Consider the following 16,525-nt stretch of genomic DNA (forward strand, 5'->3'; position numbering starts at 1 on the left):
TCCAGCTCCCTTGTGTGTTCAAATCCTGCCTGCCTGCATCTTCCCCTGCTGGTCTCTGGGGCAAGCAAGGACGTCAGGAGCCAGGGGAGATTTGCTGTGTGACCCCAGCTCAGCTGCTGGGCCCTTGTAAGTCACCACCTCTCCCCAGGGAGCAGTCCTGGGGCTACGTGTATATTAAAGGTCACGAGACTCCGACTCATGCCTGGGGTTCTCTAGTCCTTGCTTTTTCACCTACCGTCAACACATCCTTTAAAAAATTCAATAGGTGGGCCAGGCACCATGGCTCATGCCTGTAATCCTAGCTCTTTGGGAGGCCGAGGCCGGTAGATCACCTGAGGCCAGGAGTTCGAGACCAGCCTGGCCAACATAGCAAAGCCCCGTCTCTACTAAAAATATAAAAATTAGTCAGGCATGGTGGTGGGTGACTATCATCTCAGCCACTTGGGAGGCTGAGGCAGAAGAATGGCTCGAACCCAGAGGCCGGAGTTTGCAGTGAGCCGAGATTGCACTACTTCACTCCAGCCTCGGCAAAAGAGCAAAACTCTGTCTCAAAAAAAAAAAAGTTCCATAGATTATTATGTGCAAGCTTATCAAAGATGTTAAGAAATTCATCTTCCTTATTCACTTTGCCTTCTCACTAATATGGCCCTCTGTGTTGGGGGTAAATGTGGTTTTTCTAGGTCTGTGATCTGGGAGCTGGAGCAGGGATGGACCCTGGGGTGGGGCCAGGATGAGACACTAGGCCCCCAGGCCTGTCTGAGGGGTTGGAATGTCAGAGTCTCCTGGGTCGCCGCACCACTTATGGCTCCCTCACACACACCACTTCACCTCCTTTTCAGTTCTCTGTCTGCATCCTACAGAGTCCCACGATCAGAAGCCTCTGCACACACAGGCATACCCTACTGCATTCACCCAGAACTACTCTGAAGCTGAGAGACACGTAGGTGAGATAGACAAAGGCCGGTAACCCAGGAGCAGGGTCATTCACTCATCTGGGGCAGGGGATTTCATGGCCCTCAGCAGCCTCCATGGCCCCCCCGGGCTCCAGACCCCACCTACACATGCACAGAGCTGGAAGGTCTGTCCCCACTGCCACTCCAGAGTGCTAGAAAGGGAGAGACAGTGGGATGGGGACTCCGTGCTTCACATGTTGGCTGAGCTAAGAGGGCCCATCTCCATCCCAGCCTTTGTCAGGGAGAGTAGGGGCTTCCCAGGGCAGACATTACCTATTCTCCACCAGGATACCCAGGGTCAAGACTGCTCCCACTTCTGAACTCAGGGCCCAGCACTCTGCCACCTAAACTTCCACTATTTTGTGACACATGAAGCTACTGGGCTGTGGCACTTCCTGGAGCCTGCATGGAGATGTTCAGCCCTGTGACATCTCTGCAAACCTTCTCCCTACAGCTGCATAAAGTTTGAGGTAGACAGTAGTAGTGGAAAGATGGGTTGAACCTCATTTCAGAGTGGGATCTTCATAGGTTTTTCTCATCTTGTTTTTAGAATTTTTGGTTGTTTGTGTAAAGACAGTATTACGGAACCCTAAGGTTCAGTGAAGGAACTCAGGATGAAGGTGGGCTTACAGCACCACTGTCAGCATCCCTCCATGTCCTGTCGCTTCCAGAAACCAAGCTCACACCAAGCACGGCACAAATAAAAGCCATCACCCTCTTATGAATAAAAAACCATATATATTGTGGAATATTAAATGTTCTGCATGTACTAACATGAGAAAAAATATTTTTTCTCTACAGAGTGAATTTTTTCTTGGGGATTTGTTTTTCTCTAGGGAAGGCTAAAAAGAATTTGTGACTGACCAAATCAGATACCTTCCCAAAGAAGACAGTGCCTTGGACAGTGGTGATGGTGGCTGGAGGCACCGGGTGTCTTTGGCCGGTGCTGAGGGGGACTGACTGGGGATACAGCTTTCTTGGGGAGCAAGAATTGGGGATGTCGCAGGCCTCATTGTTCATTGTTGCACCGGACACTTTTCAAGGGCTGCTGATCTCTGATTTGCCTCTCTCTGTTGGGACAACCCTGGCTCTTGAGAGTGGCTTGTTGACTGCTGGCTGCATAGCTCAGCATTCTGCTGTGTTCTGAGTAGAAGAGGTGCCTGTGGTTGCAGGGAACCCCACAGACGGGGGCTTGAAACTCCCGTTTGTGCTGATTTACCTTCGAGGCATGCTGCGCATGGCAAGGTGACATTTTCTTCTCCAGTATGTGTCCAACTGCTGTCATGAGCTCCTGAGCTTCAGCACTGCTGCTGTACACACGTGATCTCTTTTTTACTGTTTTTTGACTCTCAGCAGTGACTGGTGCTGGCTTACTTTTTTTCTTTGAAAAAGCCCACTGAAAAAATTTCTTGATGTTTTCTCCAAAGTGGCTTACTGAAGGAGGCTGTTTCTTTGATGGCAGTAGCTGGATGCCTGCATCCTGATGGGTGTCTTCTGTTTTCCTGACTGGGGTAACTTGAGGAGTCCTCAATCCTTCAAGCCCCTCTTCATGTTTTTCTAAGTTTTCATGTTTTTCTAAGCCCTCGTAGGGCTTCCTAGAGTTCTCACTCTTGTGAGTAGAGGGAAACATCGCGCTTTGGCTCTCACATGAGCCTTGACAGTTTGGGTTCTTGATCTCCTTGTGCCCCAGGTTGCTCCTTCTGGCTGCCGTGAAGTCACGTAGCTCCAGGGAAGCCCCCATGTTCCCAGTAGGCATGCTCTGGAGATGGCCCTGGGGCACCTGAGAAGCCAAATTCTCTGAAGGATGGGGCAGAACAGATGCTTGCCCATCTGGAAGGAGCACAACAGCGGCAGAAACTTGAGGCTGGGTCTCTGACTTCATGGCCATTCCAGGCTCAAATTCACTAACAACCTTCTCCCTAAGGCACAGCTTTCTTGGATCTTGGGAGACAGACACTGTAGGGAGTAGAGAGCTTTTGCTGGTCCCTGGAGCCTCAAAACCACGCACATCCTCACTTGTGGCTTGGAGGTTTGCCAGCCTACAGGTTCCCAAGGGGACTCTGGGTTGTGGCACTGCCTGCCTGGTCTCTCCAGCCTTTGAAGATTGGGCTCCTAAGCTCCTGCTCTGCTGGGTGCTGCCTGTGAGGCTGTATGTGAGGGGCTTAGATGGCCACCTGCCCTCCTGTCCAGCTGAAGGAGCCTTCAAGGGCCCATGACCATTCCAAGATGGCATCCCTCGTGGGACCATCGGGAACTGCTCACATGCAGGTGAGGAGGCCAGAAGACTCTCTGGCATGTGAACAGATGCTTTGGTCAGCACCTGCTTTCTCAGACTTGCCATTGGTGGCTTTCTAAGGGACGTGGCCACCTCAACTTTTGAGCCAGCCCCAGATTCACAGGTGGCTGAGGAGGGACCGGCAAGCTGTGTAAGGGACAAGGATGAAACCTTTTCCAGTTTAAAGCACCGAATGGGCTTGAGGACCGTGAGGGGTAGACCCCACCTGTGTTTGGCCCGTAACCTCACAATGTGGGCTCCCAGCACCTGCTGAGCACACGGCTCGAGGAAGGAAAGCACCTGGGCTGTGTTCACACAGGCTTTCCCACTTTCCGGGGCTGCTAGATTGCTGGTTTTCACGTGGGTGTTGGGCACGGGAAAAGCCTGGTTGGCAGCAAGCCAGGATCGACGCACAGTCAGGGGGACCAAGCCCTCGTTGGTCTGGCTCAACCTCCTGCCTATGTGGGCTTTCAGGAGGTTTTCTATACGATTCCTCTCTGTGCATCTTAGTAAATCACTTCCCGAGTCACTCCTCAAGGGCTTCCTCAAGATCCTTTCCGACTCCTCAGAGGTGGCCCCCAGAACCTTCCCTGGGAAGCTTTCCATGCCCCTGGATAGATTTTGTGGGGTCTGCCCCAGAATTTGCCCCAGATGTGGGCACGGGTCCTTCTCTAGCTGGAACTTCACCTTCTGTGCCTCCTTGCTGCTTTCGCCTGTGGACATGGAGGACTGCCAGGGCCTGGGTTTGCCCTTGGCCTGACTTGTCCCTGGCGATTCGTCCCCAAGCTGCATCAGATCTGGAGACTCTTGGATCCTTCCCAGGTTGCCCCAGTGTTGGATGATCCACTTTTTTATGTGTTGCTCCGGTTGTCTCTGGAGTTCAGGACTGACTGGAAAGTTCTCAGGCAGAATGGATGTCAAGCTTTCCTGGGGAAGGTTAGGAGTGGAGACACTACGGATGTCCTGAGATTTTTGGACCCTAGAGGGTAAAGCTAACCCACCTTCTAGTTGTTTCCTCAACAAAGGCCATTCAGGGTGCTGAGTTTCAGGTAGGGAGAGAGCTTGCACTTTGTTCTGTGATGCAGGGCAAGCTACTCCAGTGTTCTTAATCAGGGGTGGAAAAGCAGGAGATAGGACAGGGAAAGAGGATTGAAGATGGGCCTGAGCCTCGGCCTGAGCCATAGGTGTGGGCCGGAATTGGGGTGTGGATGAAATAAAGGGTTGGGACTCGGGCCCCAGATGGGACAGGGGCTGGGCCTGGAAAGGCAGTGGGGACAGTGTAGTATCCCTTTGAACTGGGCAGACATTGGACATTTCATTGAACAAGAAAGGAGGAGACTGTAAAGTATAAGACCTGTCAGTTACCCAGGCATTAGCCACCAGGGACTCGCTGTGCAGAGAGGGGAGGCCCCAGAAAAGCTGGCTATAATGCTTCCGAAAACTCTCCTGCAACAGCCTAGGATCTGAGAGCTTCTGAGGACTGGGCAGCTGTTTCGAGTTCTCTCCCATGTTCCAGAATGGTTTTGGGGTTGTGGTGTCCTGCTCAGCATCCAATTTCACTAAATTCCCCAAAGAATTTAAGTGCTTTTCTGGGGTCATTTGGTCTGTAAATGATCCATCATTTTCTTTTTCTTTCCAAATGTTGACCTTGGCTCTTTCTGTGACTTGTATCCCCACGGCATGCTGGCCATCAGAGCTGAGCAAAAACGGGCTACCAGCTTCCATCTGACAGGTCTCTGGTGAGTGGCGGGAAAGATGATCTTTCTGGACTGATGAGTTGAAGGCGCACCAGGTTCTGGTAGTCTCCTGCCACCAGGAGGAGGCAGAAACACGACTGACTGAGCTGTCAAGGCCTGCGATGGCTGGGACAGAAGCCGCCAAATCTCCATGTGGAGACAAGCTTTGAGGGACGGTGCCCAGTGGAAGTGCCCCCTCAGGGGATGGAGTCATCAGTGTGGAGCCCCGCAGGGGGGGAGCAGGGAAGCCTTTCAGAGGAGGCGGAGAGCAGGCCAGAGGATCAGGCGTGTGTGGTGGGTGAGGGAAAAGTGCAGGTGGCTCGGGTGAGGGCTGTTCTAGGGGAAGGGAAGGTTCTGGTGGCTGGGAGGCACTTAGGGAGGAGACTGAGGTGGTCCTTGGGCCTGGTGATGGGGTGGAGGCCAGATCCTGAGGATGCTTGGCTCGAGGATCCGGGGAAGCTACCGGGGAGAGAATGGGAGCAGCATCTTCTATAGGCTCATGAGAGGACCGGGAGGCTCCATCAGGTGCTCTTCTGCCCACCTCACCTGGGAGGTCTGGACCGGAGAGCTGAGAAAGGCCACCTTTGTCAAGGTGTGGCTCCAGGAGGCTGCAGGAGACAGGAGGCATGAGCTGCAGCCAGGAGCAGGTGGGGCCGAAGGGCAGAGTGGGCGCTCGGGCCACAGCCCCTCCACCACCCCACACCCTGAGTGCCCGATTCTCCTGCTATCCCTCGCCCCAGGGTTGTACTCCCATCCTCTGCCCCCCAGGTCTCCCCATCCCAGGTCAGCTCCAGGCTGCCTATGGCCCTGGGGTTGCATCCCAGCCCTGGTAGGAAGGATGCAGGGAAGGGGAAGTGCCTCACCTCTGCAGGTGTGAAAGCAGGTCCCAGGTCTCCTCCAGGCCTCTCGGGCACTGTCTACAAGCTGGAAATCAGGAGACCGGGTTAGGGCAGTGAGGGAGGGGCCTGGGATCTCACAGGAGGCTGAGTGGCTGTTTCTTCAGGGAAGACCATGGGGAATTAGACCCTGGAACCCACACATCTGTGTCCAAAGCCACATGGCCCAACGGTAATAGCAAGGCATGGAGGGCAGGGCTTTGTCATTCACAAAGGGCTTCCACACAGGGACCCCCCACCCCCACAGTCCTCACAACTGCCCTGTGGGGAGAAAGGACTGGGGTGGTCTCAAAGAGCTATCAGCCTTAGCAGAGTTGAACAGCTGTTCCCAGGGAGCGGGAGGCCCCCTCACCCCCCTCCGCATCCAGGCAGGCATTGGTCTCCCCAGGACACACACACTGCCCCCTGCTGGGTAATGCCCAGTCCCTGGCCCACCATGGCTTCATTCCGGCATGGAATCTGAGAAGGACCCGGGGTTCTGATTTCCTTCCTAGGAGCCCCCACCTCAGGCTTCTTCAACTGACTTCTTCAGAGTCAGTTCCCTCTGGGACAGACGAGATCAAATTAATCTTAGTGTGCCCTGGCAGAGCCTTACCTCTCAGACTGTGGTTTTTCATCCTGCCTCTGGGCCTCCCCCTCCACCGTACTGGACACTGGGAGACACGATGACGTGGGGAGACAAGATGACGCTGGGAGACAAGAAACGGCGAGGAGCTAGGACCAGCTCTCCCTCTCCGCCCCCAGCCCAGCCGCAGCACGCTGCACTCACGAACCACATGGCTGTCTTAGTCTTGCTCAGGGAGCTCTGTGTGCTTCCTCCCACTCATGTTTAAATGGATGACAAACTCCTTTTCTTCTTAGAAAAACAGGAAGAGGGGGCGGGGTGTGGTGGCTCACGCCTGTAATCCAAGCCCTTTGGGAGGCCGAGGCGGGTGGATCACCTGAGGTCAGGAGTTTGAGACCAGCCTGGGCATGGTGAGACCCCGTCTCTACTACAAATACAAAAATTAGCCAGGTGTGGTGGCGGGTGCCTGTAATCCCAGCTACTCAGGAGGCTAAGACAGGAAAATAGCTTGAACTCGGGAAGCAGAGGTTGCAGTGAGCCAATATCTCTCCATTTCACTGCAGCCTGCACGACAGAGCAAGACTCCGTCTCAAAAAATAAAATAAAATAAATAAAGTAAAAATAACACACAGACACACAGGGATTTTCAATATGAGGTCCACCACGGACGACGTCAGTCCCTGTTCCTCCTCTCCAGGACACCCAGGCTCAGGCCCGCAGGAACTGCTGAGCTGTCAGGTAGGATTCTGCTTCCCAGGAGACCAGAGGAGACGTCAGACCCCGGTGGGAGGCCCTTGGGGGCCCAGCACAGGCCCCAGATCACCCCACACAGAGGAGGGTGGGCCCCGAGCCACCTGCCCCAGAAAGTGGCTGATGAGCCAGGGCTCAGGGCCTTGTCTCCGACAGGGACCTCCCCAGTCTCATGACCGGTCCTGGGGCTGAGTCCACGGGTTTGATTTCTCCTTGATGCCTCCTGCACTCCCCCACAGATGGACTGAGAGCTTGGGATGGAAATCCCAGTACACGATCTACCCCTACCAAGCCCTGGCTGCCCTGCCTCTCCCTGGAAGCATGATGTTCTGGTCTCTTCTGAGACTTCCCATCGCAGAAGTCTCTCCACTGGATTTGGAAAAGTGGAACTAATAATAAAAAGAAAGGAGAGAATCAAGCTCTGTGGGTTTGAACTGAGGGCTCCTCACCTTTCTCTTCCCAGGCGATGGTGAGGGGGGGTCGTCACAACGGAGGTAAGAGAAGTAGGGGAGTAATAGGAAGAATAACCCCAGGGCAAACACCAAGGTGAGGAGGATATCCAACACCCATGGTGTGGGGCTGGGGGCGTTCAGTGATGAGGCGCTAAGTAATTTTAAAGGAAAGGGAAGATTCTCCATGTGAATAGGCGCGTTGCTTTCAAGCAACTGAGCTCTGGGCATCCCGGTGGAGACCAGGGACTGGGGCCCAGGCCTGTGTCACAGAGCTGGGGCCTTGACATCACAAAGGGCTCCTTTGTTGGGGAGGGGCAGTGGGAGGGGGAGGGATGGCGGGAGGGGGAGGGGCAGGAGGAGTGGGAGGCTAAAGCACAGCCCCTCTCTACCCCCCCAAGCCGGGGATCACCCCACCCTCCCACCTCCCACATCCCTCCTTCTCACTAAGTTTTGTCAGTGATAGAGCTGAGCCGATTTTCTATTCTTTCTCCCTGGAACATAGATATTACCTGGTTCCTTTTATCTATTGGAGACGGTGGCTTGAAGTTACCTATTTTATAGCCCTTGAAAATCTGAAGTTCTGAAATTTTGGCTATGTACCAGGGATTTTTATTCTCAGAATCTCATTCGTCCTCAACTCCAGCTTTTCCACACAATGTTTTTGTCTTGTATCAATACAGAGAAAAAATGTAAATTTCTTTTACTCTTAGTTTTGCAAATTTTGAATAGCAAGTTTTAAAAAATTATTTCTATCTGACTTTCAATCAAAGGGACCTACCCACATACAATTAAGATTTTTTTATCTTTTAAAATTTATGTACTTATGTATTCATTTTATTTTAAGTTTCAGGATACATGTGAAGGACATGCAGTTTTCTCACATAGGCAAATGTGTACCATGGTGATTTGCTGCACCTATCAACCCATCACTTAGGTATTAAACCCAGCACGCATTAGTTATTTTTCCTGAAGCTCTCTCTACCACCGGCCCTCCCCTGACAGGTGCCAGGGTGTGTTGTTCCCCTCCCTCTGTCCATATGTTCTCATTGTTCAGCTCCCACTTGTAAGTGAGAACACGTGGTATTTGGTTTTCTGTTCCTGTGTTAGTTTGCTGAGGATAATGGCTTCCAGCTTCATCCATATGCCTGCAAAGGACTTGATCTCATTCCTTTTTATGGCTGCATAGTATTCCATGGTGTATATGTACCACATTTTATTTATCCAGTCTATCATTGGTGGGCATTTGGGTTGATTCCATGTCTTTGCTATTGGGAACAGTGCTGCAATGAACATACACATGCATGTATCTTTGTAATAGAATGATTTATATTCCTTTGGATATACAGTAATGGTATATCTGCCACAGCCTCTCTACTGCACTGTGGGGAATTCTGCCCAGCGCAAACCACCCAGTCTCCTAGCACTGGAAGGGGAAAACCACCGACTAGACCCGCAGTAATGGCGGTCACCCCTCCCCCCAGGAACTTGGTCTTCTTAGGCAGACTCCAGGATGCTGTGCTGGCCAGTGGGGATTCCATGCCAATGGGTCTTAGCTTGTGTGGTTCCGTGGGAGTGGGTCTGCTTGGCTCCCTGGCTTCAGCCCCCTTCTCATGGGAGTTGATGGATCTCCTGCTTCACTGGATTTCTCCTGCTTCACTGGATTTCTGCAAGCCACCAGAGTATGCAAAAACTCCTACAGCTCAGTACCTGCCCAAGTGGCTGCCGACTGGAGCCCCTGCTATGGGTCTGCACAGCTTTGTGCTTGGGACCCAGGGCCCTGGTGGTGTGGGCTCACAAGGGATTACCTGATCTGGGGTTTGCAAAAATCTGTGGGAAAAGCATAGTTCCCCGGGCGGGTAGCACAATCCCTCACTGCTTCCCTTGGCTGGAGGAGGGAGGTCCCTTTGCCCTGTGCACCTCTTGGGTGAACTGTTGCCCAACTCTGCTTTGCCTTGCTCTCCATGGGTCACACCAACTGCCTAGTCAGTCCCAATGAGGGAATCTGGACACTTCAGTTAGAAATGCAGAATTCACTGGCTGCAGAATTCACTGGCTGCTCATGTTTGTCTCAGTGGGAGCTGCAGAGTAGAGCTGTTTCTCCTCAACCAGCTTGGCCCCTCCCCCAATTACAATAATTAATATTCAAAATTTGTAATTCTAATTATGAAAGAATTATAAGTAGTTAAATCTTCAAGTGGTATTTCTGTAGATGTATGGCATTTACAGTTCTGGACTTGGTAATGCTTAAAGTGCACGATAACTTATGGGACTGCTATATAGGCATACCTCAGAGACACTGTGGGTTTGGTTTCAGGCCACTGTGGAGATGAGCTTTTTAGGGCAGTGCCCAATGGAAGTGCCCCGAGTCATGGTGAGATGGAGTCAGAGTGCAGTCCAGCAGTGGGGGAGCAATGAAGGCTTTTGGAGGAGGTGGAGGGCAGGCCAGAATGGGGGGGGTGTATGATGGGTGAGGGGAAAACACGTGGCTTGGCTGAAGGGCGTTCTAGGGGAATGGAAGATTCTGGTGGCCAGTTCTGCAATAAAACAAATATGGTAATAAAGCAAATCACACAGAAGTTTTGGTTTCTCAGTGCATATAAAAGCTAGGTCTATACTATACTGTAGTCTGTTAAGTGGGCAATAGCATTATGTCTAAAAAAGTCAATGTACATACCTTAGTCAAAAATTATTTTACTGTTTGAAAATGCTGTCAATCACCTGAGCCTTCAGCGTCATGATCTTTTTGCTGGTCGGTGGCCTTGCCTCGTGTTGTGGCTGCTGACTGATCATGGTGGGAGCTGCTGGAGGTGAGGTGGCTGTGGCAATTTCTTAAGATAAGACAACAATTAAGTTTGCTGCATCAATTGACTATTTCTTTCAAGATTCCTCTGTAGCATGCAATGCTGTTTGATAGCATTTTACCCACAGTAGAGCTTCCTTCAAATTGGAGACAATCCTCTCAAACCCTGCCACGGCTTTATCCACTAAGTCGATGCAATTTTCTAAATACTCTGTTGTCATTTCAACAAGGTTCACAGCATCTACACCTGGAGTAGCTTCCATCTCAAGAAACCACTTTCTTTGCTCATCCAAGTTCTCATTTGTTAAAATTTTATCATGAGATTTCAGCAATTCAGCCACATCTTAAGTTCTCTTCACATCTTTTAATCTTAGTTCTCTTGCTATTTCCACCATATCTGCAGTTACTTCTTGCACGGAAGTCTTGAACCCTCAAAGTCATCCGTGAGGATTGGAATCAACTTCTTCCAAATTTCTTTTAATGTTGATATTTTGACCTCCTCCCATGAATCACAAATGTTCTTAATTTTAACCTCCTCCCATGAATTGCAAATGCTTCTAGAATGGTGAATCCTTTCTAGAAGGTTTTCAACTTACTTTGCCCAGATCTATCGAAGGAACGACTATACATGGTGGCTACAGTCTTATAAAATGTATTTCTCAGATAATCAGCCTTGAAAGTCTAAACACTTGATCCATGGGCTGCAGAATGGATGTTGTATTAGCAGGCATGCAAACAGCTTTAATTTTCTTGTAGTTCTCCATCAGAGCTCTTGGGTGACCAGGTAAATTGTCAATGAACAATAATATTTTGAAAGAGATCTTTTTTTAAAGCAGTAGTTCTCAGGTGTGAGCTTAAAATATTCATGTGGTAAACAGATGTGCTGTCATTCAGGCTTTGTGCCATTTATGGAGCACAGGCAGAGTAGATGTAGCATAGTTCTTAAGGGCCCTAGAATTTTCAGAATGGTAGATGAGCTTTGGCTTCAGCTTAAGCCCCTAACAAAAGAGTCATCCTGTTCTTTGAAGCTTTGAAGCCAGGCATTTATTTTGCTACCTGGCTGTGAAAGTCCTGGATGACATCTTCTTCCAATATAAGGCTGTTTTATCTGCAGTAAAAACCTTTGTTTAGTGTAGCCACCTTTGTTGCTTATCTTAGCTGATCTTATGGATGACTCGCTGCAGCTTCTACATCAGCACTTGCTGCTTTTCCTTGCTGTTTTATCTTATGGAGAAGACTTCTTTCCTTAAACCTCATGAACCAATCTCTGCTAGCTTCAAACTTTTTTTCTGTAGCTTCCCAACCTCTCTCAGCCTTCAGAGAATTAAGGAGAGTTAGGGCCTTGCTCTCAATTAGGGTTTGGCTTAAGAAAATGTTGTGGTTGGTTTGATCTTCTATCCAAACCACTCAAACCTTCTCCATATCAGCGTAAGTCTGTTTCATTTTCACACCACTCGTGTGTTCATTGGAGTAATACTTTTAATTTCCTTCAAGAAAATTTCATGCACAGTTTGGCTAACTGTTAGGTGTAGGAATCCCAGCTTTCGGCCTGTCTCAGCTTTTAACATGCCTTCCTCACTCACCTTAATCATTTCTCACTTTTGATTTAAAATAAGAGATGTGTGACTCTTACTTTCACTTGAACACATAGAGGCCTTTGTAGAGTTATTAATTGGCCTAATTTCAGTATTACTGTGTCTCAGAAAACAGGGAGACCTGAGGAGACGGGGAGGTGGAGGAAGGGCAGATCGATGGAACCATTCGAACACACATATGTATCAATTAGGCTCACTGTCTTTTGGAGCATGGTTTGTGATGCCCCAAAACAATGACAATAGTAATATCAATGATCACTGATCACAGATCACCATAACAGATATAATAATAACAAAACATTTGAAATATTGCAAGAATTACAAAAATGTAACACAGAGATACAAAATAAGCACATGCTACCGGAAAAGTGGCACTGGTGGACTTGCTTGATGCAGGGTTGCCATAAACCTTCAGCCTGTAAAAACTGCAATATCCGAGAAGCGTAATAAAGTGAAGTGCAATAAAACAAGGTAAGCTTGTATATGTATGCATGCACACACCAGTACACATCCACCTATCCACACACAAATCTTTGTACAAACAAATCCTGTATTTCCAAATCCAAGAATACATCATTTGCACCTTAAAAGTATCTGTCATCCTTGTAGTGTCCCTTTCTGTCTTTGTAATCAGGGTAATGCTGGCCCCATAAAAAATGTTTGTGTTCCCTCCTCTTCAACTTCTGGAAGAGTTTGTGAAGAAATGGTATTAATTCTTCTTTAAACATTTGCTAGAATTCTCCACTAAGCTATCTGGTCTTGGATTTTTCTTTTTCAGGAGCTTTTTGACCACTGACTCAATATTTTTACTCATTATTTGTGTTGATTTTCTATTTCTTCATGTTTCAGTCTTAGTGGATGTATGTTTCTAGAAATTTCTCTATTTCTTCTAAGTTAAACAATTTGTTGACACATAGTTGTTTAGAGTAGACTGTTATTATCCTTTGTATTTCTATGGTACCAATTTTAATATCTGCTTTTTTATTCTAATTTTATTTATTTGAGGCTTCTCTCTTTTTTCTTAGCCTAGTGAAATGTTGGTCAATTTTTATTATTTTTATTTTATTTATTTATTTTATTTTTGAGACGGAGTCTCGCTCTGTCTCCCAGGCTGGAGTGCAGTGGCGCAATCTCGGCTCACTGGAAGCTCCACCTCCCGGGTTCATGCCATTCCTCTGCCTCAGCCTCCCGAATAGCTGGGGCTACAGGCGCCCGCCGCCTCGCCCCGCTAAATTTTTGTATATTTAGTAGAGACAGGGTTTCACCATGTTAGCCAGGATGGTCTCGATCTCTGACCTCGTGATCTGCCCACCTCGGCCTCCCAAAGTGCTGGGATTACAGGCATGAGCCACCGTGCCCGGCCATTATCTTTTCAAAAAATCAGCTTTTCATTTCATTGATCTTTTCTATTGTTTTTCTAGTCTATTTCATTTATTTCTGCTATGATCTTTGTTATTTCCTTCCTTCTTCTAATTTTGGGCTTCATTTTTTTCTTTTCTATTTCTTTGAGGTTTGTTGTTTATTTGAGATCTTTTTTCTTCATTTAGCACTTATCTGTATAAACTTCCCTGTTAGAATTGCTTTTGCTTCATCTCATAAGTTTTAGTATGTTGTGCTTTCATTTTAGTTTGTCTCAAGAAATTTTATTTCTTTTTTGATGTTTTCTTTGATCTATTCGTTGTTCAGGAGTGCGTTGGTTGATTTCCACATATTTGTCACTTTTCTAAGTTTTTCCTGTTTTCAATTTTCAGTTTCATGCCACTGTGGTCAAAAAGAATACTTGGTAAGATTTCAATCTTCTTAAATTTGCTAAGACTTGTTTTCTGGCCCATATATGACCTGTGTAGGAGAATGTAGTATGTATGCTCAAGAAGAATGTGTATTTTGCTGTTTTGGAAAGTAGTGTCCTGTATATGTCTGGTCCACTTGATCTATAGTGTGGTTCAAGTCATCTGTTTCCTTATTGATTATCTGTCTGAATGATCAATCCATTGTTGAAAGTGGGATATGGAAGTCCCCTACTGTTATTTTATTATTGTTGTCACTTTGCTCTTCAGATTTGTTAATATTTGCTTTGTGTAATTAGGTGCTCCAATGTTGGGAGAATATATATTTGTAGTAATTATATCCTCTTGATGAATTGACCCTTGTCTCATTCTATAATGACTTTCTTTGTCTCTTGTTACAGTTTTTGACTTAAAGTCTATTTTGTTTGTTGTAAGAATAGCTACTCTTTCTTTTTTTTGTTCCCTCTCTTTCCTTTCAGTGTATGTGTCTCTAAAGGTGAAGTGAGTCTCTTATAGGCAGCATATATTTGGTTCTCATTTTACTACCATTCAGCTATTCTGTGTCTTTTCTAATTTGGTCCACTGATATTTAAAGTAACTATTGATAGGCGTTTTGCAGTTTCTTTGTTCTTTTATTTCTCTTTTGCTGTGCATGATTTGATTATTTTGATTATTTTCTGTAGTGGTATACTTTGATTCTTTTCTGTGTCTTAGTATTAATTCTTTTTTAAACGTGGTAAAATTTTCATGTGTATCTATTACCTGTTTTGTCTTTGCGATTATCCTGAGGCTTACATAAAACATCGTATGCTCTCATGTTCCACATAAAGATGTTTTGGTCATTGATGGGCCACATATACAATGCTGGCCCCATAAGGTTATAACATTTTTATTGTATCTTTTATATGTTTAGATACATTTAGATACACAAATGCTTATCATTGTATTACAGTTGCCTACAGCATTCAGTATAGTACAATGCAGTACAGATTTGTAGCCTGGAAGCAATAGGTTATACCATATAGCCTGGGTGTGTAGTAGGTGGTATTATCTAATTTTGTGTAAGTATACTCTATGATATTCACATCATGACAAAATTGCATAATGAGGCATTATTCAGAACATATCCACATTAAGAAATGTATGATTGTAGTTATAATGATCTATTTTAAGTTGATAACAACTTAACTTCAATCACATACAAAACCCTACACTTTACTCTCCTCCACTTTTTGTTTTTTTGATGTCAGCATTTATTTTTTTCTTTATTTTGTAGTTATATTTATTTGTAATTTTTTTGTCTTTTAACCTTTTAAAAGTTAAAGTGATTATACTGCAACATTACAGTATTAGGAATATTTTGAATTTGACTGTATAGTTACTTTTACCAGTGACTTTTTATAACTACATATGGTTTCATGATACTAATTAGTCTTATTGCATTTCAGTTTGAAGAACTCCCTTTAAGATTTCTTATAAAGCAGGTCTAGTGACAATGGACTCCCTTAGATTATTTTGGGGGGTTTCTGAAAAAGTCTGTAAGTCCTAGCAGAGCAATTAGGTAAGAAAAGAAATAAAAGGCATCCAAATTGGAAAAGAAGTGAAAGTGTCTCTATTTGAAATGACATGATCTTATATAGAGAAAATTCTAAAGGCTCCAATTAAAACCTGTTAAAATTAAGAAACAAGCAAATTTGCAGAACACATAATTAACATTAAAAAACCTGTTACATTTCTATATACTAACAGCGAAGTATCCCAGAAAGAAATTAACAAAACAATCTCGGGCCGGGCACAGTGGCTCACACCTGTAATCCCAGCACTTTGAGAGGCCGAGGTGGGCAGATCACAAGGTCAAGAGAGCAAGACCATCCTGGCTAACACGCTGAAACCCTGTCTCTACTAAAAATACAAAAAATTAGCCGGGCGTGGTGGCAAGCACCTGTACTCGGGAGGCTGAGGCAGGAGATTGGTGTGAACCCAGGAGGCGGAGCTTGCAGTGAGCTGAGATCGCACCACTGCACTCCAGCCTGGGTGACAGAGTGAGAGTCCATCTGAAAGAACACAATCTCATTTAGAATAGCATCAAAAAATTAACTACTTAGGAATAAATTTAAATAAGACTGTAAAATTTGTATATACCAAAAACTATAAAACACTGATGAAAGAATTTGAAGAAGATACATATCCCTATTACTCAGCATGATCTACAGACATAATGCAACCCCTATCAAAATTTCAAGGGCATTTTTCAAAGAAATGGAAAAAAGCAATTCTAAAATTCATATGCAACCACAAAAGATCCCAAACAGTCAAAACATCCTTCAGCAGAAAAAACAAAAGTGGAAGCATCACATTACCTTATTCCAAACTAAATTGTGAAGGTATAGTAATCAAAATAGTATGGTACTGGCATAAAAACAGACATGTAGGCCAAGAGAACAGAATAGGGAGCACAGAAAGAAATACATCCATGCCTTTACAATCAATTGATCTTCAGCATTGGGGCCAAGATTACACAATGATAAAAGTTTAGTCTCTTTAATAAATGGTGTTGGGAGAACTGGATATCCACATGCAGAAGAATGAAACTGAACCCTTATCTCATCCTACATACAAAAATCGTCTCAAATGGATGAAAGACCTAACATAGGACCAATATTGTAAAACTCTTAGACATAAATATTGGAGAAAAGCTCCTTGATACTGGTATTGT

General features: G+C 46.3%; 1 protein-coding gene across 1 annotated transcript; it reads right to left on the reverse strand.

Annotated features, from left to right (window-relative positions):
* Positions 1-1,884: 1,884 nt before the first annotated feature.
* Positions 1,885-7,813, reverse strand: LOC115832397 (spermatogenesis-associated protein 31A1-like). The gene is made up of 5 exons (XM_030803198.1): positions 7,625-7,813; positions 6,456-6,549; positions 5,828-5,888; positions 4,977-5,572; positions 1,885-4,523 (listed from the first exon to the last, which is right to left on the reverse strand). The coding sequence occupies exons 1-5, from the start codon at positions 7,811-7,813 to the stop codon at positions 1,963-1,965; spliced, it is 3,501 nt and encodes a 1,166-aa protein (XP_030659058.1). The 3' UTR covers positions 1,885-1,962.
* Between the last annotated feature and the right edge of the window lie 8,712 nt (positions 7,814-16,525).

This window comes from Nomascus leucogenys, chromosome 22a (genome assembly GCF_006542625.1).
Source record: "Nomascus leucogenys isolate Asia chromosome 22a, Asia_NLE_v1, whole genome shotgun sequence".
Taxonomy (NCBI): Eukaryota; Metazoa; Chordata; class Mammalia; order Primates; family Hylobatidae; genus Nomascus; species Nomascus leucogenys.